At 38.8% G+C, this 26,879-nt stretch overlaps 1 protein-coding gene across 1 annotated transcript in view; it reads right to left on the bottom strand.

The window, feature by feature from the left end:
- Positions 1 to 767: 767 nt before the first annotated feature.
- Positions 768 to 26,879, bottom strand: part of oaf (BRICHOS-like domain-containing protein out at first) — a 110,739-nt gene continuing 84,627 nt past the window's right edge. Inside the window, exon 5 of the mRNA XM_022072619.2 lies at positions 768 to 4,133. Within this exon, the coding sequence (XP_021928311.2) occupies positions 3,790 to 4,133 (344 nt within the window). The 3' untranslated portion in view covers positions 768 to 3,789. The remainder of the gene's footprint in view (positions 4,134 to 26,879) is intronic.

Here is a 26,879-nt window from a genome sequence, read left to right as displayed (position 1 = left end):
ATCTTTGAAATTCAAGAAGCAGATAGTGGAAAGCCCTAGGTTTGCACCGAGACTTCGATAATTTTTCTATCAGCTCTATAGGGGCACACTGTAGTCTGTTGTCTGAGAAGCAAGAACAGTTTGTTTTTGTTTTTTTGCTGTTTTGTCTCTAAACAGTAAAAGACCGTTATACAACTCAGTGTTTAAATACGAACATAAACTATGTTACAAATTGCGCATCACGACAGAGTAAGCTGTAGAACTTCCGTCTAAGTTCCAGCTTTTGAGGCTTTTTCGGTCGTGGTTCAGAAAGTTCTATTCTAATTATACGTATAATTTTATAAAGACGGATTATAACATAGAATTATGCAAGTATGTATGTAATACGTTGATGTTTACTTCGTAAGGTGGTGTCAATTTTAAAAACACAGCATTTTCCAACGCAAAAGACTTCATTTTTTCGTTTTTCGAAGTAAATTTGTCACGAAGACACCCTGAGAATGAAAGAACTCAATCAGAACCTCGTATTTCTTGTATGCACTTCTCGCGTCTGCAAGGTAATATCGTGCTCAAATGGCGACGACTACACTGTGGCATAGCATTTCATTAGAGACATGCATTCCGTTTATAACTAACCTGAAAAGTTTGGAGTGACATGCACTGCACTCTGAACCAAATTAAATAAACCGCTTCATTATCAGCCTGTTATGTTCACTAAATTGAACTGCGCTGTGCTGTGTCTTGGAACTGAAGCAAATTTTGAATAGATGTTAATTTCTGAATTTGAACACACAATACTCTGTAATAACATTTTACATACGAATGGAGCTGTTCTTGCATTTAGAGTGTCAAACTCCCGCTGCTGTTAAACTATATTTGTATAAAATATTCTGTTTCGTTGCATTAGAGAAACAGCAAACCTTTCTTTGACAGAGCGAACACACAGGCACCGACAAATATGGACCTTCTATAGCATTAAAAATACGAAAATATGGGAAGTGCTCCTAATTTTAAATACAACTTTTATATAGATGTCACTAATAAAATCAACAGAAAGTTGCAACTGTAAAGCAGATGGATAGTATATTGAATTATGGGCAATACTTTTATAAGGACCAGGGCGAAGAAACTATTAAACTGGTAATTCTCACCCAACAATTTCCGTTAAGATGGTTAAATGACGCTTGAACTGTTTATAGGTCAGCAGTAACTAGATACCATCTGCTTTAATGTTTACATCTCCGTACATTGCCTACGGATTCCCATTACGATTTCATTTCGTTCCGAGAACAAAAAGGAATTTTCCACTTAAACATCATTAAAATACATTTATAACTGTAATGAGATGTTTTAGTGAAGAAACGCTTGAATTTTTATATAATTTTTTGATAAATTTTGTCCTTCAAAGTGTCAATCTCTTCATTATTGTTATGGAATTGGTGACATCGCTTTTACTTTAAGATTTTATCACAGTGCTGACCAAAATAAATCATATCATAAAATTAAAAGGGGAGGCATACATTTAAAGATGCACAGATTATATACCTCGATAGACAATGTGAGTGATTGGCTTCACGTCCTGACAAACTTCAATTGGTTCTTATCGGGCCCAGAGTTGGTCTGCATGTGGTGTAAATTAGAAGAAGAAAAAACTCTGCCCCAGACATGACCCCGAGCTATCTCAACCCACGAACAATAACTCGCCACGTGCGTAATAATTTCCTCTTTTACTCGCCTTTTCATACCGCAAGTTGGCAACAACGCGAATAAATAGAAAATAAGGCCGTCTCCATAAACAGCGAACGAACTTCAGATAAGTACACCGTAAATGCATATATGAAATGGGCTCCTGTTGTTCTGACTTGGCTACAGATACACTGATAGTGAATTATTTTCACTACCAGCTACACTGTCAGAGAACTGTCAACCTGCCAGAGTAGGTTAACACTGTAACTTGGCGTGGCACATATTAATAGAATAAGAATGAGTTCCGATGTAACGCACACGATGGAGTGACACCGTCCGAACTCTCTACCCCAAACCCCCTAACCTCAATTAAACCAACCAACACAATTTTTCAATAATTTAAGAGGAATGCAATCATAGCCTCAAAGGATAAACGACTGTATTTTAATACACGACAAGCTTTCCCCTTCCCATCGTGTCAAACACGATCCCTGACGAACAATAACATTAAATTATTTGATTAAAATGGGACAGCAACTGGAATGGCAGATATTCTAATAAAATAGAGCCATCACTTTTACGTACATTATTAATGGTTTACCTTCCATTAGATAAGAAAGACAAACATTAACTTAGATTTTCGCGGCTGAAGTTCGGTATATAACATCAGCTCTTAGGTATGAGCATCTTCGAATGTTGAGTGTTAACCAACGTTTCGGCAATAATTGCTATTGCCGTCTTCACAATAACTGCAATGTTTTGTGTGTGGCTAGTGCGCTAAGCAGGTTAAGAGTGAATACAGATTCCAGCAGGGAAAAAAACATTTCAAAGTGTTTGTTATGCCTGGCTGGAATCGTTATCCTAGTGGACTACCTCCCACAACCTAATACAGCTCGTGCACAGATGTTCACATGATCAAAACCTATTTAGGCCACATTTTTGTATAATCGCTTGCAACTGTAAATGTGTTTCAGAATGACCACATGAACCCATAATGAAGTGCTAAGAAGGTGAAAATTATGCGTAACATAAAAAGTACAGTAAAGAGGACTTAGGATTAAACTACGTTAAGTCAAATTAATCGTAAGGAATGGTGCTGTGAATATTAAACCGTATTATCTTACAGCAAAGGCACATATTCCATACGCAGAGAGATGGCATATAAAACACTATTACGTATAAATCAATGCTAATAAGGTATTTACTTTGTCATTTCAGATCAATTTTAATGCATATTTCAGAATTCAGCTCTCTGCCTTGTTTTGGAAAACCTGGCAGAGGACAGTACTTTACACAAAGATTAAATACGAGTATGGCTGCAAGACAAATTTAAATTGTCCAAGCTTTTAGTTTAATGTCATGTTTATACTCAAAAGAAAACTGTTCATGCATATATTTACTGCTAGTTTATTAACAGTTTCCTGAAATAAAGGTATAAATTATTAAAAGTTAAAATAAATCCAACTATTTTCGGCTGTACGTAACTTCAGTTGGACATTTGAAAAATGAAGACGCCTCCATTATTTGGATTTAGTTTTAAAATGTGATATATATTCGGGTCTCTCTTTAATGTACAGTAATGAAGAAGTTAATGTTAATTATTACGAGTACCTGTTATTGTTGACTCAGGGGTGTTTCTGTAAACATTTCTATAAAATGTTGTTGCATATCCGCATATGTAACTTGTATAAATTCATTGCGATGTTTGAAATTTCGCGTAACTTTGAATCCTAGCATTGCTATCTTCGCTTCTAGCCATAAACTTATTACAAACGTGCAATAACTCCACATAACATCACTCACATCTCATACGACAGAGTAGATTGAACAAGATTCAGTCTCTGAAAAGAGATGTCTGATATTTACCAATAGACAAAAGACCTATGGTTAAATTACTACCTGACGTACATAACCGGAGTTTCTATTTTGCCTCCAGTAACCGGTTGCTGCCAAGGCAAAAATGAGCCTTGTGAAGTAGCAACTGTTACAGTGGTACCAATATAGTCACTGTTACTGCTGTTTAAATATTAAAAAAAAAAAGGAATCCCACGACTGCGAAACACCAGGGGCACAGGCACCGAACTAGCCACTTCTAGCACAAAACCTTCAACTATGGGCTCGGGGTCATTCGTCCCACAGACAAAGCTGTTTCTGTCGCACATAGTACGAAAACAGACTGCACTTCTTACACGTCTTGATACCACAACGGTAACTGCCCGCAACTGGTCCTACTTTCCCATCACCTTTTCCCTTGCAGTATTTTAAACCGCAGGGGTACCAACCTATGCACATCTCAAGATGACACAAACACGGCGTCCATGGGTCTACAGTCTCGAGGCACCGCCCTGTCGACGTCGCGGGATCTTCTTCTACGACATTGGAGGCGACGTCAGCACCGTGATGGACTCCCAAAGGTACGTGGGATGGGTACCGGGTAACGGCTCCCAGCAGTGCCGACAGTGAAGCACCTGGAACAGCAGCAGAGGAGTATCAACAGACGTACAGATGCTTGTATTCACCGCAGCAACCCATCTCGTGGTTCAAGCCGTGGCTAGTTTCACCTGGCCTGCAAGCATTGACGGCAAAACGCCCGAAGTTTCTGGCTGTTTGTGGACCAACCAAACAATTGGATGATGATGATGATGATGATAATAATAATAATAATATAAGAGCAACAGGAACTGTCTCCAGGTCACTCAGAAAACATTTGGCCAACATTCCGGGCGAACACGACATCAGGGAACTGCAGATTATAATTATGGTAGAATTACCGAGGTCACTTTGCGACTTGTTTTTCTGAAAGTAAATGTTTACTGCATCTGTTTGCCTGTTCGAAACTGATATACTCCAAATTAATCAAACTTAGAGGTTATTTGCAAGTATGCAACACGTTAAGTAAACATTCACATACACACATTTCCAACAGTTTAGTACATTTACAGTACTGAATAAATTACAGGACTGGAGTAGTTTAGTTATCAAAAATCATGTTGATTTAATCAATTAACGTACGAAGCAACACTAATAATTGGACTATGAACTGCATATGTGTTGTTTGTATGACAGGTGTAAACCTAATTTCCTGTCCTGCTGTAAACTGTTTACACACGCGAATTAATTAGACGAAGTTGACAATGCACACGACACACAGGACAGGGAGTTTAAGATTTATGAGGCACTGTGTCAAGCGACTACAAGAACCACGCATTTATTTAAAACCTTTCCCATGTATTGGGAACGCCATAACTGTAACCCAATATTCAAAACTCGTAATTACACAAGCTCATTTATTGTTAATAAAAACATTGTCTTAACTAAGTCTTGTTGCAGAACTTGTTCAGATTAATTACGGAGGCGAACTTTATCTTATTGTTGAAGATGGCTGTCTCCTGGGTTGCAGCCTGGTTGTAGTCTGGTATAAGTTTACCAACGTCGGCAAACTTACACGGCGCTGCAACCCAGGAGACAGCCATCTTTCACACTCGTTCCCGCGAGAACCACAAATCCATCCTATCGTTTATCTTAATCACGTTAAAATAATGGAAACGATTGACTTAAGGAATTTATCTGATCGTCATTTAAGTAGACATATTTCATCACTGGTTTTAAAGTATGATAATTTAATGATCTCCCATGTTCTGTGTGAATGGAAAATTATTTCAACCGAAACAGAGCGCTGTAGATGAATGGCAACAACAGCGATAGAGGGGCAATCCTTTACATAGCAGCCAAGAGTATAAATGGTGTTCTCTACAGGGAAAAACTCAGTTAATTATTTTACAAAACGAAAAGAACTGAATGAAACATCAGAAGGATGTGAGAATTTCACTGTTACGAAAGTCTGCAATACGCCCATGAAAGTGGAACTGTTTCTATATACCGTTATTCAGAATAACAACTGAGATCGGATTCTTATTTTTAATGTAAGACTTGAGGTTCTCACAGCGGTGAATATGAAGATTTCTGTCTTCTGGGTTATTGCGCTGTGTAGTCTGGTCGATGTTAACCAACGTTTCAGAGGTCATACTGCCTCCGTCATCAGGGCGATGACGGAGGCAGTATGACCTCTGAAACGTTGGTTAACATCGACCAGACTACACAGCGCAATAACCCAGAAGACAGAAATCTTCTTATTTTTAAATTAACAAATTCCTTACCAACGGCGATTTTCCCAGATGCAAACTTCAAGTATCCCGTTTGACCAACCGCGGTTGTTGGTTCTACGTATTCGCGGTTTTCTGTACACACGAAAAAAATCAATGGCTTCTGCACCATGAGATCCACACTTTCTGCGGGTAGGGTCGTAATATCTCCGTAACTGATTTTCTAACTCCTCATCAAACGCTTCAGCGTATCTTTTTGTGATACTTCTCCCTTCACTTCATGTCTACAATTATTACGTAAAAGAACAGACCATTTAGACTTGAATGAGTGTTAACGAAGTCCGCGGTTACACAAACTGCTTACATTCCACAAGACCTTGGCCTTGTCAACCGAGGCGTATTTCGGGAACACGACCGCCCACCGTTGGCTAGGGACTGGCTGCCCTACCTGAGTTCCTTGATATTCTATTCCGAGTGATACGCTGATGGCAAGACACACATCACTGAGCGAGGATCTGCTGTAAGTAGTGTTGTGTACTAATCAACTGTACATGAGGCTGATGCCCTGCAGACAACAGGAGTTGCACATCAATTATAATACGCCTACTGGGCGTCATGCCCAAGATTTAGTGCGACCAACCGGAAAGCGTTCCTATCTCTTGGTCACATACAGAATTAACCATTACACAATAGTTTCTATATCACACTGATCTATCCGGAGCACATTTAATGACACCATTACGTGGAAAGAGCTGACAGATCGCAAAAGGAAAACCCTTCTAATGTCCACAGACTACACGGCAGCTACGTATTTACAACTTCATAACCATGTTCTTGCCCCCGTGTCTGTTTTTGGTTAGTAATAAGGATCAGTTGTTCGCAGTCTACTAATATCCATTTTGTTTAAGTTCATTAACCACTTTAAGCCTAAGCCCCAAAGGAAATATGGGCGTATGTATTAACTTTTGTTTTTACCCAAAATAATGTTTCAGAAAAATGTCGGATACTCATAAAACATGGTAATGAATAACATTTCATTAGACACCACCCCATCTTTGAACATTCTGATTTCCCTTCGACAGTAAATACAACATCGGAGTAGTGCGAATTTCTGTGGAATGTTCACTAACCGCTATTAATAAACGAGATGGCAATTTTGCGTGGTTAACAGATCTACAAAACAGATGTAACTTTGGTTGATGCAATCGTCTATGGACTGTAAAATAACATGGCAGCTGCGCGAAATCATCTTATTCGCAGTTTGAAGACAGCAACTAATAAATCACTGGAGCTAAATGTGTATACTTTGGTATAGAGATACATAATAAATATATCCATAAATGATGTATGAAATATTTTATATGATAACAATTAAAATTTAAGGTGAAAATGTAATCAGTACAAAAAAAAAATTAACACGGCTAAACAAAGGGACAGAACGACATAAAAGAGTACCCAAAAGGATTCCAAAATATTAACCAAAAAAGGAAACGACACAGAGAACCCTCGGAAAAATTGGAAGTCTGTGAAGTCGGGACAAATTTCAGTGTTTATGCCATGAAGCGAAGAAACACGCCAACATGGCGACGGTAACAAATTGCATGCACTCAAAGTCTTTAATGATGTAAATTATGCTTAGAGGCAGATCGCTAAATTGTATCATTGTTTACAAAGACACTTACAATAACTAACGGAAGTGTATTCATTGCAGACGTTCGATCGATACATGCTGGTGGCGTTGATTACAGATTAAAGAAGTGGCAACACTGTGCAGACTATCACACGCTGTTAATATAAACTTCCGTTCAATGCCTTTAACGATGATCGTCTAAAAAAATACACGAGTCCTTGTTTTACGAAAGCCATTCGTTAAGGAAAAAATCCGTAAAACAAAAATTAATTTCTCATGAATTTAAAGACAACATTTCCTGATCTACGACATAATTACCTTCCGACTGTGATCAGTCGATAAATACAAAGTTTTCGAGTACAAATTAATACAAGTCTTGAAATTCAATGTCATTTTTCGATACAGCCGAAAATTATAAATATGTTTCTGAATTTTAATGGAACAACGCAATGCAAAATTGCACATAACACAATCTATCGAAGACAATACCAATGCGAGGTACGCTGGCGCAACTAGCAGACGTTGTGAATTTAATAATTCTGTTTGCAACGAGGTCAGACATCAATTTAGCAAGACACGAGCCTTGAACTCTTGTATGCGAGCTGAATCCCTCCCTCTCTCCGTGGTTAGCGATTAACTACATTCACTGCAATGAAGTAGCATACCTTCGCTTTTCCTCAAAAGTACACTAGTACATACTGCACACTACTCCGCCATATAAATGCAAAAATATGCGTTGATTCAACAACTACAGACCTACAAAAAAAAAACCGGTAACAGACAACAAAATAATAAAACAAATAAAAATCAGTTACGTCGGACATGCTCCGATACTGGTACAAATGTTTGTTCGAAGTAACAGTTTATACGAGCTGAATATTTTCAGTCACATTAAACTAAGAAATAATTATTCGAATTATGTAATTAACATTGTACATATGTGTACTAACAGTGTTAACTTTAATTTATTCTACAGTTTTAAAACCAAATTACTATTTGAAACCAAGTACTTGGTAAAAGCAACACAAACTTTACGCCAGTAATTATCGATAAGTGGTAAACTTGGCAATTAGGCAGTACACCCGCTGTTCTCCTCCAGTAAACCGTGCAACAGGGAGACGGGGGTATGGGTGTCTATAAATTTAAGTATCCAATTTACAGCAAACACGGAATGCCTTCGTTAGAACAACGAATGTGTTGTTTGCTCCCTTCTTTAGTCATCCATATGGCTTCATTACGCAATTAAACAGGTTCGGACCCGGAGTCTAAAAGCATGGCAATTTTTGCGGATTTAAAGACCATTTCCTAACTTGTAATCAGACTGAAGAAGTATAAAATGGTCCAGCGGTAGGGTTTCCTCAAATATGTTCTAACTGGCCTCAAACTATTGTTACTCAGCTTTTTCCCATGATTAAAGCTCACTTCAGAAGCAATTCCATCAATCTTGATTCGTGGGTTGTCCCGGATACGCTGACTAATGTTTCCTAATCTTAATACATGTTACAGTCTGAATCTATCCACCTACAGAAGACTCTCGATTATCGGCGGGCGGATTAACCGAGGTCTAAATGGTTAAACGAAAATTAAATATGAATTTAGAAAATTTGCTGTAAAAGTTAGAACGTTTTAAAAGAAAGAAATAAGTACAATGGCATTATTTAACGTATAAAGAATTTCTTGCTAAAACCGGAAGTTTAAAGCAACAGAACGTTATTACTACTACCAGTCGAACTCCTTTTAAAAATAGTTGGTATGTACTGTATTAAATTTATATAAGATCCTTCCTGTTATTAGTAAATCTTTAAAAAAAAATTAGTATATGTCTGTAAATAAACTTCCGAATTTGTTACATTTTCGTGTTTTTCTTTTATTTTTGCTGATTACTCGGGGTTCCGATTATCCGGAAAAATATATTTCCCAACCAAGCCAGATAAACGTAAATATACTGTATCTGTAAACATTCGAATGACTCATACAGCTGCTGCTATAATTAATTATGATTCTTCTGTAAATATACAAGATTTCATGCTTTATAAACACTATAACACGCTATTTTTAGCACTCCCTTAATAAGGCACCCATTTTAAACACGTCAGACTATTATCACTATTCAAAATACAATTAAAAGCGACTATGAGTAAATACGAGAAAGTAAGAGAAAGTTCATACTATATATATCCTCGCGCTTATCAGTATGCCAACATCACTTTCCAGGTGCATTAAAATTACCGTTACCTTTTTACTTTCCCTCGAAAATACATACAATTGCCTATATTTTTTTTAGCTTATCGTGGCTTTATTAACCTTTTTGTACATTACGTCAATGACGTGACCGTTATAAACACGCCAGTGCGAAGTCACCACTCAAAAGACAACGAAAAGGGACCACGTGCTAATAATTAAGGGTTCACAGTCGTAGCGCTCATCAGTCTGGCAACCTCACTTACGCGGTTAATCAAAATTACCGTTAATTCCTATTTTTTCTCAAATGTATACTACGTGCACGCTGTAATATGTGGTGTAAATTATGATGAACCTCAACGACTGCTCCAAACCCTGGGTAATCAACTACAAAGTGTCACCTTCGCGCCTAGTCATCCATCTCCACGATGCCATCACCTGTCACGAAGGTGCAGTAACACGACGTGTTACAAGGCACCGGCAACACAAATTACAAAACAAACATTACTGTGTCATATCATGCGCATAATCATATCACTCATTTGCATGAGTAACACACATATACACATATTATACTCGTATGAACACTGCAGATGTCTTTCTAAAGCAGAAATACACGGGTGATACGTAATAAAACTTAACTGTGGTTGAAATGTTGTAGATAAGACCTACGTGATAAACCGATTGCACTTGAAACAATACGGCATTGCTCATAATAGACTTGGTCTGAGGTTAATTCAATCAGGAATGCCAATAGACAGGTTTTATGCCCTCTTTCCCCAGTTTACCTGAAGATGGAAGCAAAATCCAGCCTCCGAAACGTTGTAGATCCTATAGTATATTAGAATCTTAACGAATATATGTCAAAATAACTCTTTTTACGTATTACAAAATAACATGTTTTGCACAGTTTGGTTATGGTTGAAAGTATTTGTGAAATCTGATGACTTTGACCCCAGAAGAGAAACATCTGCACGGAAATTTCAAACGTAGGATACACGAAGTGCGTTACACGGCACTTTCCTTGTATCACTGTCCCGGGGTTACGTTTGTTCGTTAGTTTCAGTGTAACACATTCAGGAACTGCAGATTCCGACTCTAGAGTCAGATAGGACACACGATAATTGCCAGAAATAAGGGATCAGCGCGGAGAAAACCCAAGTTCAGACATAAGTAGAGATCTAAAGTTTGCTCAAGTTTTAAGCCACTTTATTACTCACAATCAAATTACAATGCAGTGTAGAAGCAGGTCTGAAGTTCAGATAGCACATCACATAAACGTGAAACTGCGAATCCCAACGATAACAGCTAAGATGGGCTTAAAAGTTAAGGAACGGTCTTTACGTTATTCCGGCCAAAAGTACAGAGACCACCACAGAAAAGTGCTGTTACTTAACTGATTTTAAACAGCTGGACTGAATAAACAGGCAACACGTGCGTCCGTTCAGTATTTCCTCTCCGAAACCACAGTACGGACTCCACAAAATTTAATACTGTGAGAAGGGACATTCCACTCCAAAGTTGTCCGCCAAACTGAATTTTTATTGCATGATTTGAGGTTTTCACAGAGGTGAATATGAAGATTTCTGTCTTCTGGGTTGTTGCGCTGTGTCGCGATTCATCGCCCTGATGACGGAGGCAGTATGACCTCTGAAACGTTGGTAAACATCTACCAGACTACACAGCGCAACAACCCAGAAGACAAAATTCTTCATACTAAGAATCGCCCTGATGACGGAGGCAGTATGACCTCTGAAACGTTGGTAAACATCTACCAGACTACACAGCCAACAACCCAGAAGACTGAAATCTTCATACTCTGATGACGGAGGCAGTATGACCTCTGAAACGTTGGTAAACATCTACCAGACTACACAGCGCAACAACCCAGAAGACAGAAATCTTCATCTGAATGTTTATTATCATCAGCCCTATAGTTTAAACTTTGCATGAAGCTCATATTTAATGTTATAATATTAAATGGCTATTCTAACACAAAAATAATTTCATATTTTGTGTGACTGGCTTTGCAACAGTACATTTTTACTGCAATAATTAAACACACAGGAGAATGAGGAGGTATGCAGAATGGTACAGAAAGCGGGCACAAAACACATGTAGCCAACAAAATTTCACTACACGTCACCACTCTTGTTCTTCTGTGATGGTGTATTTACAACTTTCCCTTTGTTGCTCGTTTCTAATTGCGACATCAACTCGCAACGTTTCCCCCTTCTAGTTCCCTACAACAGTTCCACGTTTTCGAATGCATCCCCTCTCTCTTTTATACCTCCAGGTAAAATTCCAGCAGTGATATAAAACAACGGATTATAGAGTTTTATTGGTTTTAATTCCAAGTTATAAGGAATGCACGCGGCAACATAAAAGTTCCTAGATTTATAGAGCTTTTTATTTCGCTCTCATAACGTCCAACTGACGCTGTTTACTTTGAAATAAAATTGTATGGCACTGCTTAAACAAGGTTAATCTCACCACAAAAATGCAGACATCACCATGTTATACTCAATAAGGGACGAGCGGTGAACCACAAGTTCAATCTTCTTTGGCATAACATGACAGGAAGTGGATCCCAAAGCCAGTCTGTATCATGCGGCAAGAGAAAACGCCCCCCAGATGCTGTCGGAAATCGAACACATGTAGTTCAGCCTGAAGCCAGTTCCCATACTGGCTGAACTATCCCGGATAGCCTGAAGTTGGCCTATACTAAACTTCCTTCAAAACCTTAAGTCTATTATAAGGATGTATACACAGACTGTCCCAAAAACATGCATACACATCAACAAATTTGGTGGCCGCTTGTCAATTGCTAACCGCTGTGAACTGTGCCACAAAGCTGACGGTGGTCATTTTGAACACCTATACTGGATTCGCTATTTCACTAAGTGCTATGGTTGATGTATTTAATTATTTAATAAATTAAAATGTATTGTTTCATTCACCGAATGTGTGTATACATCTTTTCGGGACAGCCCATAGAATATAACAATTTGCACAACTTCAATTCACAGAGCTGATTTCAGGTTATTCACCGGAATGTATTAACTTTTATATGGGTTATTTAACGACGCTTTCAGATGTTCACATTATACAGCATCGAATGTTGGGATGATCAATGAATAAATGCGATCTTCGGTCGTTGACTTGCTGAATGTAGCACAAAGCTATGACATCCTGACAACCAAGGCACGCTAATTCAGCGAACAAACGTTGTATGTTATGGGAAATTGGGTTCACAAAGGACGTATTTTGCATACATCATTATATTGTCAGGAAATCACTGTTACAGAATCGGTTTAGCCCGCGGCACACAAAGCTTATTTTACCATGTTTCCTCTGCGTGTTTTGTTTCATTTCTTGAAGTTGCTTCGATTTTTCGAACAGATGAATATTGATATATAAACTTAAAATTGTTATGTATCGTCATTCTTTATATGCCCTCAAGTTTTCCTATAAATTCCCCATGGATTTACAGGACACATCAAAAGTAGCGTATGAATCCATCCTGCCGGTAATGTAAATGTACAAACTTGCAGTACATGGTGCACTGTTATCAGAAGCAAGGAACAAAGTGCTCATTCTAAAACTCAACCCGACCTCATAACACAGTACAACCGTGTACAAAATAAAACAATAAAAATAATATTCTGTATTTTCCTACAACATACGTTGAATTGGCCACGCCTGTCCCGAACGTAGAGAACTCGTTTCACTAAATTGCGTACCAGAGGAATAACTACTATGATCGATAATTGAATTGAATTTATATTTTAATGTGCGTTTTCAATTCCTCTACGATGTGGGTATAATCGTCATACAAATGTTCTCTGATATCATCCCATAAAAGGAAAACTGTAGAGTAAGGTCGAGGGATCTTGACGACAAGAGTCCCAGAGAATCTAACCGTTCTCTGAAAAATTCTCGCAGTAACGTGATGCTTATTCCCACGGTGTAGCAGATGACCCCGTCTTGTTGAAGCCACGAAACCCTCTCATGAACCTCCAGCAATGCGATAAGCTGTATGAGGACCTACTGATAACATTCTGCATAAAGGTTCAAGGAATATCGGACTGATAACGCTGAGCCGAGAAACAACATACCACACGGCAAATTTTTGCCGGGCTCAACCGAGTTTCAACGCAACGAGCAGGTTATCAGAACTCTATTCCGACTGTTCACATAGCCCTTCAAATGGAATCATGCTTCAACCGAAAAGAAAGTGTTGTCCAACACAAATCTTTAAATCTAAGATAGTAACGATGTCCAGAGTGGCCTGCAATTCGTAACTCGTGCGATAATCTCGAAACGTCGGCAGCTTTGTCGTCTTATGTGCACTGCCTACTTACATTGAGGCTTTTCAGCGTGATTTAGAGGCAGGCGGCAGGAGACCATGCTTCACGCTTTCCAGCGTGTCGTTGCTGAGGTGCGTACGTCCACGGTTGTGATTTTGGTCTCACAGAATTTCCTGATTAGGCGATTAATCGTTATCTTCTCTGGCACTGTCTCGTTTTGAAACGTTTATTGACAAGCTTCTCGGGATAATAAAAACAATTTTTTAGCAAAATAATCTTCCACGACAACAATTCCTTTCTCAAAAGTAAGATCCCCACCTGTTTTGATCAGAACAGCACGAACTCAGTTGTAATACACTGAACAAAAGACAGACATTTGCTTGTTTTCGCTGTCAAGGTCAACGGTCCTCCCCACTGGAGTACTAAGATAATGGTTGCCCATCGCGTAGATACGGGGACTGCGAAGTTGGGTTATCTGTTAAAATAAACACTTTGTACTATGCATCACCGTGTAAGTTGAATTTCAATTACATTTTAGTACAAGATGATTTTGATCTAAAAATACGAAGAAAACTATGTGTAAACAGTATGAAGTTTCATGAAACACAGTTACGTTGCTAATCAGATAGTTGGATACTGTATCATAAAACATGACGATCAGTTTTTGGAAAATGCAGATAAGTGAAAATCACAGCCGTCTTTAATGTTTTACGCCCAATTCAAAAAACGAAAAAATGGATGTTAATTTAAGCCTGGAAACATTAAAAGTAGGCTGTTGGTCCCAGTAAGGTTCACCTTTTCCACACTCAGTTCTTGGCAGACACAGAGTCTGGCGTTCCTGACAGAGCCAGACACAGACTGCGATCCTCCAGTGGGTCGCCAACGCGCCCACGTTCTGATTTGGAAGCTAGTCTGTGTCACAGATTAAGACCATGCGTCTCACCTGTGGCACGCTCCAGGCGTGTACGCGTTGATTAGGAAACTAATCAGCAGTATCTATTACAAATAATAGACTATGAGCTCTCTTGGTGAGTCGCCCGAGGCCTGAATGTGTTGATCTTGAAGCTAATCAGTATTTCGAATTAACTGTGGGATCTATAGGTTGGTAGCAGTGGAGCGTGCGTATTAGTTTGGAAGTAATTAGTATTGCAAATTAAAAGTACCTGCTAAGTTACAGCAGAATCGTCTCCTACTCCGGAATTTCAATACATGAAAATCCAAACACAAAAGCTGAAGTTTCAACAGCAAACACAGACAATATCGTGAAATTAAGAAATTGCAAAACCGCTAAGACAAACTGCAGGCGTTACCATTTGGCAGAGATACCAACTTGCCGGATCCTCCCAGCAAAAAGCCAGTATAATAATATCATACGAAAACCCAAACTAGTTCCTCTACGTCCTTATAAAGTTGGTACTCAACAATTCATAATCATGGTTTACAACCTTAGTCCCTTCAATTACACTCCTACACACCATAAGTAACAGTTTAGGGGTAATTTTATATCAAGTTTTGACAACGTGTCTCATTGCAGGCCTAGTCAAATGTAGGACACCTCATTTTCTACATAATCATTCCGCTTTCGTGTCATTTGGCCCAACTGCCCACTAATTTCCTGACTGAACCACAGTGAAAAAGGTTATATTTTAAGCAATTCTTGCACATTTTCAATTCACTAACAACATTGAGATGCAACGTCATCAATGATGACTCTTTGGCCACTCTGATCGATTTTCTTTTTAATAACTGACGCCACAGTCGATAGCGACCCAGAACACACACTACAAAATTCATTCGTCCCCCATTTTATAAAATGGGCGACGAAAATGTTAATCTTCCAAAAATTATATTAATTGTCACATACTTTGACCACAAAAATTTTTGTTCTCCTTTGCTGCCTTGTGTCAATGAAGCAGCAAAGTTAAAAGTTTCATAGCATTATCACTACTTAAAAGGCAATGAAAAGCAACTAGGTTAAATTGAGGTAAAGTTCATATTGTTGAAATTAAGTGTGTGTGTGTGGAGTAGCTACATTAAACACAGGCTCCCTCCATATTTCATACACAGATCAATACTCCTGACGTCTCGGAGTTCCTCACACCTGCAACACATTTGCATACAAATTGGCTTGTCTCATAGCCAGTGTATGGTCGAAGCGTAACAGACCATTTGCGGTTCGCTTAGCAATTTATTCACAACCCTCCCCCTACCTCCTCCAAATAAAAAGGTAACATGGTAATGACTATTAAATATAGAATTTGATTTATGTGTTAGTAGTTCACTCAGGCACTTGACCTGCAAAAATGTTGCATCTTTCGTGGGAAGCAAAACAGAACGAAGCCTCGACGCTCTGGAGTCATACTTCGCACGTCTCTGAATGAACCTAAATTAATTAAACTAATGCACGGAGGTTAAGAAGCTGATAACACACATTTACCATCAGTCCGCCAATAAAGGAACAAGCCATCGAAGAGATGAGAAATGCGTACAAAGTTTAGGCGCAAAACTGAAGGAAATCTACAACCGGTAGCAAGGCCAAGGAATATATGGAATAATTATGTTAAAATTGGTTTCAAATAGAAGGTGTAGCGTTCCGTGACGTGATTTAGGACAGGGACCAGACTGTCGTGAAGACGGTAATAAACCATCGGGTTCCACAAAAGCTGAGCTGAGCGATTATCACCTTCCCAAGACCTAGCACCAGGAAGTTAGTTACTAGGAACTAACGTGTTTATCGACTGGTTTGCATTAGTGCTTTGTATATGGGGAGTTTGTGTTCGAAACTCTGGCTGGAGGCCGACAATTCTGAACTGTTCCTTATTTCCGCCAGTCCCTTCAATCAAACGTTCGTTGTTATCAAGCAAACGACTACCGCATAATGAGCATCATAATCTGTATTCTGCAAAATATATTATTAAGATAATCAAATCAAGGAGGATGGGAGGGGCGGAGTGCGTAAGGAAAACAAGAAACTCGAACAAAATTCTGTCTACAATCCAAAAGAAAAGACACTACTCAGAACAACTAGTCGTAGATGGGGATATAATATTAAAATAGATCTTAAGGAAACAGGGCTACTGGGTGTGGACTGGATTCGTATGATTCAGGGGCAGAAACCGACGGTGGGTCCTTGTGAGCACAATAACGAACCTCAGTGACTAAAATTGCTAACTAACTAGATGGCTTACCGAACCCGAAGGTTCATCACCGAATTAACCAAAGCCCTCCACCGGACCCTGTCCTGGGCCAACAAAATCCAGTCTCCTTCAACTCCTATCTCCCATAGATCCCGCCTGAGATTATCCTCCCTTCTACGTCTAGGTCTCCCCAGCGGTCTCTTCCCCTCAGGCTTCCCAACCAATACTCGGTGCACACCTCTTGCCTCATCCATGCGCGCAACATGCCAAGCCAATCTCATTCTTCTCTACACTTCTCATTAAAGATTCTGCTGAATGGAGTTCGCTCAGTTGTAACCATTCTTCAGTTCACAATTTTTCGCGTTGCACAGTCATTTAGAAATATCCAGAAGTACATATTCAACCAAAATGGACTGGGCCAACGCAGCTTCACAAATGAAACGTGTAATAGGACACAGTGGCGCCACATATCCATTATGCGTTCATTTTACGAGTTTGTGGAAGGAAGAAACGAAAAGACCCCAACACACACTTAGTACACTCTTTCATTAAACAAGAACACTGAATATATACGTCATCACTCGCGACGACACTTCCCACACGCTAACTCAAACGGGAGGGGGGATAATATTTTGGTTCTTCCCGACGTAGAAAATAAAATGCAAGAAAACACGATTTATTTCGACACATTTGCCACACGGAAAGATGTTTTGCCATTACTTGCAGCGGGAATGGAAGTCTGTCTATACAAAAGCCTCAGATACAACCCGCGCGACTTACTCAAAGCATTCCGAAGCCTCTACAAAACACTTGAGCTAGGCAAAGCGTTGCTGAAGTATAAGCCAGAACTACAACACCAACTTCGTAACCACCAATTTCAAACAAGGATTTTGCTTCAATATACTGTTCATAAGCAAACACATCCACACTGCGATCCAACTCTTGTCGCGTGATTAAAACTTGTATCCTTTACACCTGAAGAGATTAAGTGACTCAAGTAAACTTTGCTGCACTTCAAGAGAGCTGAATAATTTCAAGAAGAAAAATCACTTATTTCACTTAATGCAACGCAAAATCAAGATTACTTAATATCGTCATGTGCATACGCGTACTAAGGGATTAGCAACGATCAGGGTCGCCACATTGCCTAAGGCGAGTAATTCTGCAGCTATCTAACAGGATTTAAATAGAAATTTGAACCTTAAGCTAAGTATTTCTTGTCTTTTACGTCACATTTTCAATCTTTTTTGACACAATATATTACGAATAGAGACGTTGCAAATTCTGTATGCAACTGTACATCAAAAGATCTGAACAAAGAACAATATTACCACACTGACTTTTATTTACAAGACAAACATTATTTGTAAGACCATGACTAATACCGTCACTTAAAATTTGATTCCATCTGAGAAAAACAAATTATATTCATGTAGGATTTGAGGTTTTCACAGCAGTGAGTCTGAAAATGGCTTCTGGGTTGATGCGCCGCGTAGTCTGATCAAAGTTTATCGACGTTTCAGAGGTCCATGCTGCCTCCATCATCAGGGCAATGAATAATCGCCCTGATGATGGAGAAGAGCTAGTCTCCGAAACGCTCATTTTAAACTCAAAACTGCAACGTTTAATAGCCCAAAAAGATTTATAATATTTCCATTCTTGGCCCTTAGTACTTTTCACCTCCTTAAGTTTAATTACAGTTTTCTTCACGAGATTTGTACTGTTTTCCCTTGAATTTATACTTTTAGACAAACTTCTTAGTTTGTGGCATTTCAAAAAGTACACAATCTAGCCACACAACGGCAAACATGACAGCCGTGACAACACAAACAATGTTCCATCTCAAAAGTCCCTACAAATTAAAAGTAATTTCTCTATTAGTCAATTTAAAACAAAATTATTAAAATTTTGCATTTAAATGCAAATATGTGGACACGGCATTTAAGAAGATCGTTTCAATACACACTATATAATTAATCGAGAAATCATATCTTAAATACACATTAATAAAAAGAGAAATATATAGGAAATTTTAATATGGCAACACGAAAAAGAAATCCATATTTTAACCCTTCTCGGCTACAAACTGGTCGTTAAGTTACTGTCGTCTTCCGATCCCCAATCGCCGTTTCTATTCAGTCCATCAAATGTCTTCCTTCTACTCCTCAACATGCATTGCCCATCATTGCTGCATTGCGTGTTGTGGTATAAACAAACAGGCCAAGAGAAACAACCGATCACAATCATTCGTCCAGTTACATCTGGTCTAAAACTGGCATCAGTGGATGTGACATAAACCTGGCCCTCATATTCTGCATCACGCAACAAGCCACTGAAATGCAAAACATAAATTATAATATCGCAATAAAATACAACTACTAACGCGATGCAACGGGCGTTTTTAACGAGACTTAAAAGCAGGATAACCTACAGCTTGCGTAGGCAGGCCTACAGCACACTGGGGAATAGACGTGTTCAATAAAACCTTTCCAGAAGAATCGCGAACATTCTATGCATGCATAAAATCCCTTATAATAAATACTCTTAATATTTTTCTGTTTTTTTTTTCTAACCGTCTTTCTTTCCCAACTGCAATCTGTATAACTAAAGACAGACCAAATGACGACTTTAATGTAGTGCTACCTGTCATAAGTTATTATTATTATTATTTAGTGTTCTGTCTGACGACAGGTCCATATGAACAGGATCCTTCCATCCTTTTCTACAAGGCCAGCGATCTAACCGCTAGACCACCGTGGCGGTCTGTCATAAGTTATTAATAATTAAATAAGCCGTAATTTCAAAGTTCACCACTTACGTACATTCCCCGCAATAATTTTTGAATCGATGGAAAAAATTTTATGAAAGTTATTATGCATAATCTGCAACTAGAGGATAATAAGCATTTTATTTCTTGCTGTATTTACTTTCTTTTTCTCACTTTACAGTTCTCTTCCACCAACAACTCGGCACACAGAAACTCCGAAGTTGCATAAACACCAGCAACACTTGATACACTTTACTAAATTCGGAACGGATTTCTTCGGAATACGAATCTCCTAACCACTGCTTTAACATGCTCGGCGTAACTGCGTTTGTCTTCAGAGTTCATTATTGATGACAGGTGCAATGCTAAGATCGTGCATAGAATGTGTGTGACCGGTTACCGTTTAATGACTGCTTACATTGACGTGGAACTTGGCAGTAAATACCATCCTATTGGCTGGTAGCACTCGGTACAACAATGGTGGTTCCGGATGGTGTGTGATGCTGAAAAGTTCCCTGTCTCGTACAGAAAATTGTGGGGGCGTCTTTGAAGGAACGTGTTACCAGAATCAATATTAGTTATATGACTGGCATATGTAAATAAATGGGTGGGAGAATGAGATAAGAATACATAAGCGAAATAACACGCATTATTATTAAATTCCAGAAATATTCGATTAAAACTTTGCATAATTTAGTCTTTTAATACATAAGTTACAACTAATGACTTTCTAACCACAGATTTACCGCCATTGGACTGCCGGTCAAAGCTTTTCTCCTGAGCAATAGACGTTATTACATTAAGAATAATTTAATAATTTTGTTCGTGCACAACTTGTTTGTTCTAATTAGCACAAGACAAGATGAGGCAGAATTTTGTGCAGTGACTCTTAGATCTCAGATCAATCTGCTTCCAAGCCCTGCCTGCATTTCCACATAATGTTCTGTAAATATGGATGGCCCGGAAATGAGCGTGAAATTGGAACCGAATTCAAATGTTCAACCTGACAAGTAGATCCACTCCCCGCATCAATGTCAGTAGAGGGCTGAATCCTTAAAGATCGAACAAAACAACTACAAAGGAATAAAGTCTGCCAAATAATCAAGACGCATTTCAATACTGACCTACAAATTACAGCGTTTGTTTCTTAAATTATTTAACTACGCATGTAGCACTCACAGCCTTGTTACACGAAACATTTTCAGAATTAGTTTGGTATTAAAACGGGTTTTATAGAATTAACAACGGCCTGAAATCAAAACTTTATAGAAGCGAATAAAAAACATCTTTATAGTAAAATCAGCTGTACGGGGAAATAGAGTTATACGGTTGCAGGTGAATACCGGATATATTTTTTGTTTAAAAAGCAGATTATTTCCTTTACTGTCCACATTTTTTCTCTCTACGGCCCTCAGCAAACAAGAATACCCAATGCAAGCCGCGGTAATCTAAAGGCTGTCGTCCACTGGTATATGCCAGACCATAAAATCATTAGCAAGCACAAAATACACGGTAGTCAGCGTTCATGAACTACTTTAAGGCGAGTAAAAGATAATATTAACAATCATCTAGGAAGAAACCACGTTACATACAGCTGAAATGCAAAATTGAAGCTTAAACAAACAGGCTCCGTGGTAGACAACGCACATTCGAGTCGCCCTACCAACTCCAAACAAGTTCGCGGAATTGTCGTAGAAGATGTGTGTGGTAGTCAGTCATAAGACGTTAGAGATGCACAGAATGGAATAAACGAAAGCACGCAAATCGTATCCCAAAAAGAATTCAAAATCGCGTGTAACACCATCCGCCCCCCTTGGCACTAGGTTCAAGGTCATTCTTGTTGCTTGGCCTCTGCCACGCCAATTGTGCAAGGATGTGTAGACATCAAGCACGTGTATTCACAGGCAGAACGTATATTCATTGACGAACATTGCTTCGCATAGAAGTATTTACAAGTATCGAGACAATACACCGAATGGTAACAAATTTTCGATATTTACAAAATTATTTCGACAGCAAACATGTACAGCGTCGAAGAGAAATGCGGGAGTTATTGTTGATTTCAAAATCATGGATATAACAATGCGAAAACAATTGCTTTACTGCAAGAGTTGTTTGGTGAGAACAATGTTTGGCATAGCCCTTGGCCACCGCGATCTCCAGACCTCACCCCGCTAAACTTCTCTCTGTGGGGATTTTCCAAAAACAGATTTTATTCGAATAACCCAGAGACCTTTGAGGAAGTAAAACACAATACCGAAAAGTCTTTAGCCAACAATGACACAGAAACACATTGGAAGTTGCACGAAACATATTAAAATGGTGGTCTTCGTAAAAGTGGACATTTTAAGCATCTTATACGAACATGTTCTGTTAAGTTCTTCATGCAAAATTGAATCTAAAAACTCTTTTGTCTTCTTAAATTGATACCACAAAGACTTACAAATAGCTGTATTTACGACTACGTTTTAAATCGAACATTCTCTACATACCCTTGGCTGCTGAAACGTCGTTTTTAACACTAATACCAGCAATAATAACAGAACAAAGCAAACGAGGCATAAAAATCAAGCAGTTCGCTATATTATCAGACAAAATGACTATTACTCAGCTATGATTACTTCCTAGTTGGAGGAGCCTACAGGGTTCACACCAAACAGACAGTGGCTCTTCGTGCCGCAGGACTCCCTAGAGCATTTGTATCCCCACTGAACCTCGTTTATCTTACTCTAAAATATACAAACTCTCACAAGTTGGACTCTACTTCATCCCAAACTACCTAAATAGAAACAGAATATGCAACCAGCAGACCACGTCTCGAGATTTGCATCCGTACTCGGAGCTTACAATTTCATTCGCTATGATGGCTGAAGCAAAAGCTCTTTCCAGTTCCTTGGGGAAGGGACTTGAGTAAAAAGTTTTCGGCACAAGTCTTGAAACAAAGGACTTGGTGGCGCACATACTACTTTGAACACTAATGGACCGTAACTGAAAACCTGGCTACACTGAGGATCACATACAAACGACAGACAAATCGAAGGTCGCGGAGGCTCACAAATACGTCAGCGACGAGAATGCAACAATTGCGAATTCTCAATGACGATTTTTCAACACGCGAAATCTCAAAGACCAGAGTGCACTGAGGTCTCACCATTGGCGAGCATGCAACACGTGAATACAAACTAGTGACGAGAACGAAACACGCGGAATTCATGAAGACTACAGCGAGGGTAATGAAACCTGTGGAGACTCGAAGGCTACTTTGAGGAGATCGGAGTGCATGGAGACTCACAGACTACACTGACAATAACGGCCCTTTCGCACGTGGCTCACGTAAGCTGAAGCGACTGCTGAGGATAGAAATCCCAGCAAAATGCACTGCACCCTTTCAGACGAGAGCCGATGAACCTGTGATCTCAGGCTAACAAGACCTGAGTGACGAAACAAACAACTGATTAGTAGAGCCTGTGGATGAAACAGAAGTCTGTGTGTGGTCAGACGCTACAGAACAGTCTGAATGTAATACTGATGCGCTAACGATGAAGTCCTGAAGTAGGCCCTGGAAACGAGTATTTCACGCATCTCGCTGGTTCAGGAAAATGCTACCGTTCATACCCGTGCTAACCGTCTTCCAAGTTCAAGAACGCACTGCTGATCATGTGGTTTCGGACATACGTCAAATCAAAGCGAAGAACATTGTAACATCGTAACGTGTCTCCAGAACGATAAAACGTTACTTGTCCTTTGTCGTGGCTAGATTGTAGCTATGAGGTATTTTGTTATATTGGTCAAGCATCTCATTGTAAAGGTGACACATCTCTATGTACACAACCCTCCGTTCACAGGTCAATAATGGTCAATATTCTGACTGCAAAAACACGTGTACGGAAACTAAAAACGAAGATTTTCGAAGTATCCTCAATGATAAAAAATAATTGGAGAATGTGATAATTATTTTTTTTGTAATGTTTAAATGCGAACGTTTAAAATTTATCACGGAAAAAGAACAGCTGGCGATATCTTAACAAGTCAGGAAGAGCTGCTGCACAATCCCCTGAAGACGTATGTAACAAGCACACGTAATATGCATGGTAAAGTGATTAAAGCAGGATTTTTAGACATCAAATACAAGTTATATTTGACGATGTACGTATAGCTCAGTCCTCGACAACACAATGACATAGGTCGCACAAAGAGCTACGAATAATTAGTTCATTTGCGATTGTCAGTACAGTATGTAAAAATGTGGCCTCTTTATATGGTAGACACGTTAATTACTACGCATCTGAACATACACCAATACATACTATACAGATATATATATATATATATATATATATATATATATATATATACACACACAAACGTACATACAGTGTCCAAAAAAGATATATACACACATTATGGCACGGAAAATTAACCTAGTTTGTAAATAGGTCATGTTACTAGTTTCCTATTTTAAGACGTAAACGTATTCTATTCTTCAAGTCTTGCTGTTCTATTCACAAGAATTTTTCTCAACAGCATACAAATTTAACTGTCATCTGCTATTCTTCATGCTACAGTTCTGTCACATCTGGAGACGAGCATCTGCATTGCACCACTGAATTACGAATCATTTAAATTTATGTATTTAAACACAAAAAGCCAAAGTTCCTCTCTATAATGGTCACATTTAAACGAACTTTGTGTACCAGTAAAAAATTTCGGGACGAATAAAGGCTAAAATGAGGCAGCAGGTAAATAATAACGACGATAAAATCATAATTGCTCTCACGAATTTAACGAAGAAAATACATAATCGAAACTGCGTGTCAACGAGCGCAGACAAGTCGCCTGGAGTGACCTTAATGATCATCATTTCTAAATTTCCAGAGTGTCGTTCCTACCATTTGTGTATTCAGACACCAATTTCTGTCGCCTCATTTGTAACGTCGCCTGGTCTTTCCCGTAACTACCAAAGTGTGAAATAAATCCTGACATTCCCTAACCACCGCCTTTTCAATGTCTTCTCATTTCACACACACACAAAAAAAATTATGCTCTACGGGTCCTGTGTTATGGCAGAAAACGGCGGAAAGTGTGATATGATTTATTAGACATTCTATTTAATTCTCAGGACTGATAACTCCGAATAACATAATTGTGGGAATGGGAGAAATGAAAGAACGTATTGTGGTAATAAAAAGAGTCTACAGCTGTACCGTACCACATAAACACCAATTGAGAGCACAGGTAGTTTCCAAATTAGTTGTGAGGTTTCGTAAATCACTGGCCTTAATGCAGCTTACTGAATATGCAAATCAATTGTTCTGAGCTAATCACATTATTCTTAACACACTGCGTAAGAGTAGCAAAATAAATTAATTTTCGTTGTACTTCGTTGCATATTCGATATAAAAAAAGAATGTTCCGAATAAAATCCGTATTTCAAACAGATCTACATTTTATATCATATGGCCAGTTTTAATTTTAAAAGGGCTCCGTGCTGCCTCCATCATGATGGAGACAGCAAGAAACTCTGAAACGTCGGTAAACTTCTACCAGACTACACGGCGCTACAACCCAGAAGACAGCCATCTTCAGACTCACCGCCGTGAAAACCTCTGATCCTATGGCGCATAAGATCGTATTTTATTGAAGTTTTACCGACACAGAAAAGCAGGTACCGTGAATCTGTGAAAGATTTCGGCTTTTTAAAATTCAAGCCTCCTCATACAAAAGACTACCGGTAATCTAAAATCGGGGTAAACGATATTTGGAGTTTTCGCAGTGCTGAAGATGCTGGGTGTGATTTCCTGGGTTGTGACGCCATGTAGCAATGTATGCAATTATTAACGTTGCGAGGAAATGTATCAACTCCATCTTCAGGGTTGAAATAACACTAGTTGTCAATAAAAATAAAATTGTTCTATTTATTGCCACCGAAAGCAAAATATCACAGTTTCCATCCACGCTAGTTTCCTATTCAGTTCTTTGCGTGTGTAGCCCATATTCCGTGATACTGTTAATGTGATTTGATTCTTGTACATTTTCATGCCCAAAAAGTTGCCAGGAGCGTTATGTGAGCTCAAAAGACACTGGAAATACATAAAATCACGACACAGTAAGCCTAATTACTACGTGAACACATTACCGTTGTAGAGTTGGTCAGTTGTACAAACAAACTCAATGGATGAAAAGTTAAATCAAAGAAAACAAAACTGGAAGAGAGAAAAAAAGTACTATAAGAGCAATGGCACTGGCAAATTTGTTTTACTGAACACGAAGGTAGAACCGCATGTAAATAAAACTTAAGTGTACCAAAATAGTACAGACTGAAGCGGTAATTGGAACTAAATATGCGGATTCCCTGCTCACGGAGGTAAGCAAATCAACGATGGAACCCGATTACAGACCAATGCATTCGCTTTACTAATCAGCCTATTCGACTGACCGCAACAGACATCGCCCCTGGTGTCCGGACAGCTAACTTAGCAGTCACATTACTAATGTATTACCTACCTAAGACAAGCTTATTTTACGTTTATAATCAGGATTGCAGGTTTTCACGGCGGTGAGTCCGAAGACGGTTATCTTCTGGGTTGTAGCAGCAAGGACCTCTGAAACGTTGATAAACATCTACAAGACAACACGGTACTACAGCTATCTACGTTTATGTTTACATTTACATGCAGTATCTATATTAATGTAGGCCTACACTTCGTATAGAATTTTTACAAAATTATTACTTTCTTAACAGTCAGTTGCCGAAGTGTTATAAAAAAACTTAATATCTCTACTAAAAATGACAAACAACTTATTTCGCCCTTTATTAAAGTTTCCTATCGAAGCTACACAACCTTAGCAGCTTATACAACGTCGTAAAACAACCAAAAAAAATTTTCCTCAAATCGGCCGGCAGACAGCGCATTTTGACAGAAAAGGTGCACATTCCTTTGTTGTATAAACATGCACAGATTATTGATTAAGCCGAAACGTTCAATTCTGTAACTGGGTACTCTATTACTGACTTACACGGGCCACTGACGAGTCATATCACGATAACACTTATCGTGACTAGCCCTTACATAAGATGCTGGAAGG

This window comes from Zootermopsis nevadensis, unplaced genomic scaffold (genome assembly GCF_977971745.1).
Source record: "Zootermopsis nevadensis isolate Lab colony 2312 unplaced genomic scaffold, Znev_1.0 Znev_ptg000017l, whole genome shotgun sequence".
NCBI lineage: Eukaryota > Metazoa > Arthropoda > Insecta > Blattodea > Termopsidae > Zootermopsis > Zootermopsis nevadensis.
This window is presented reverse-complemented; position numbering and strand designations above follow the sequence as displayed.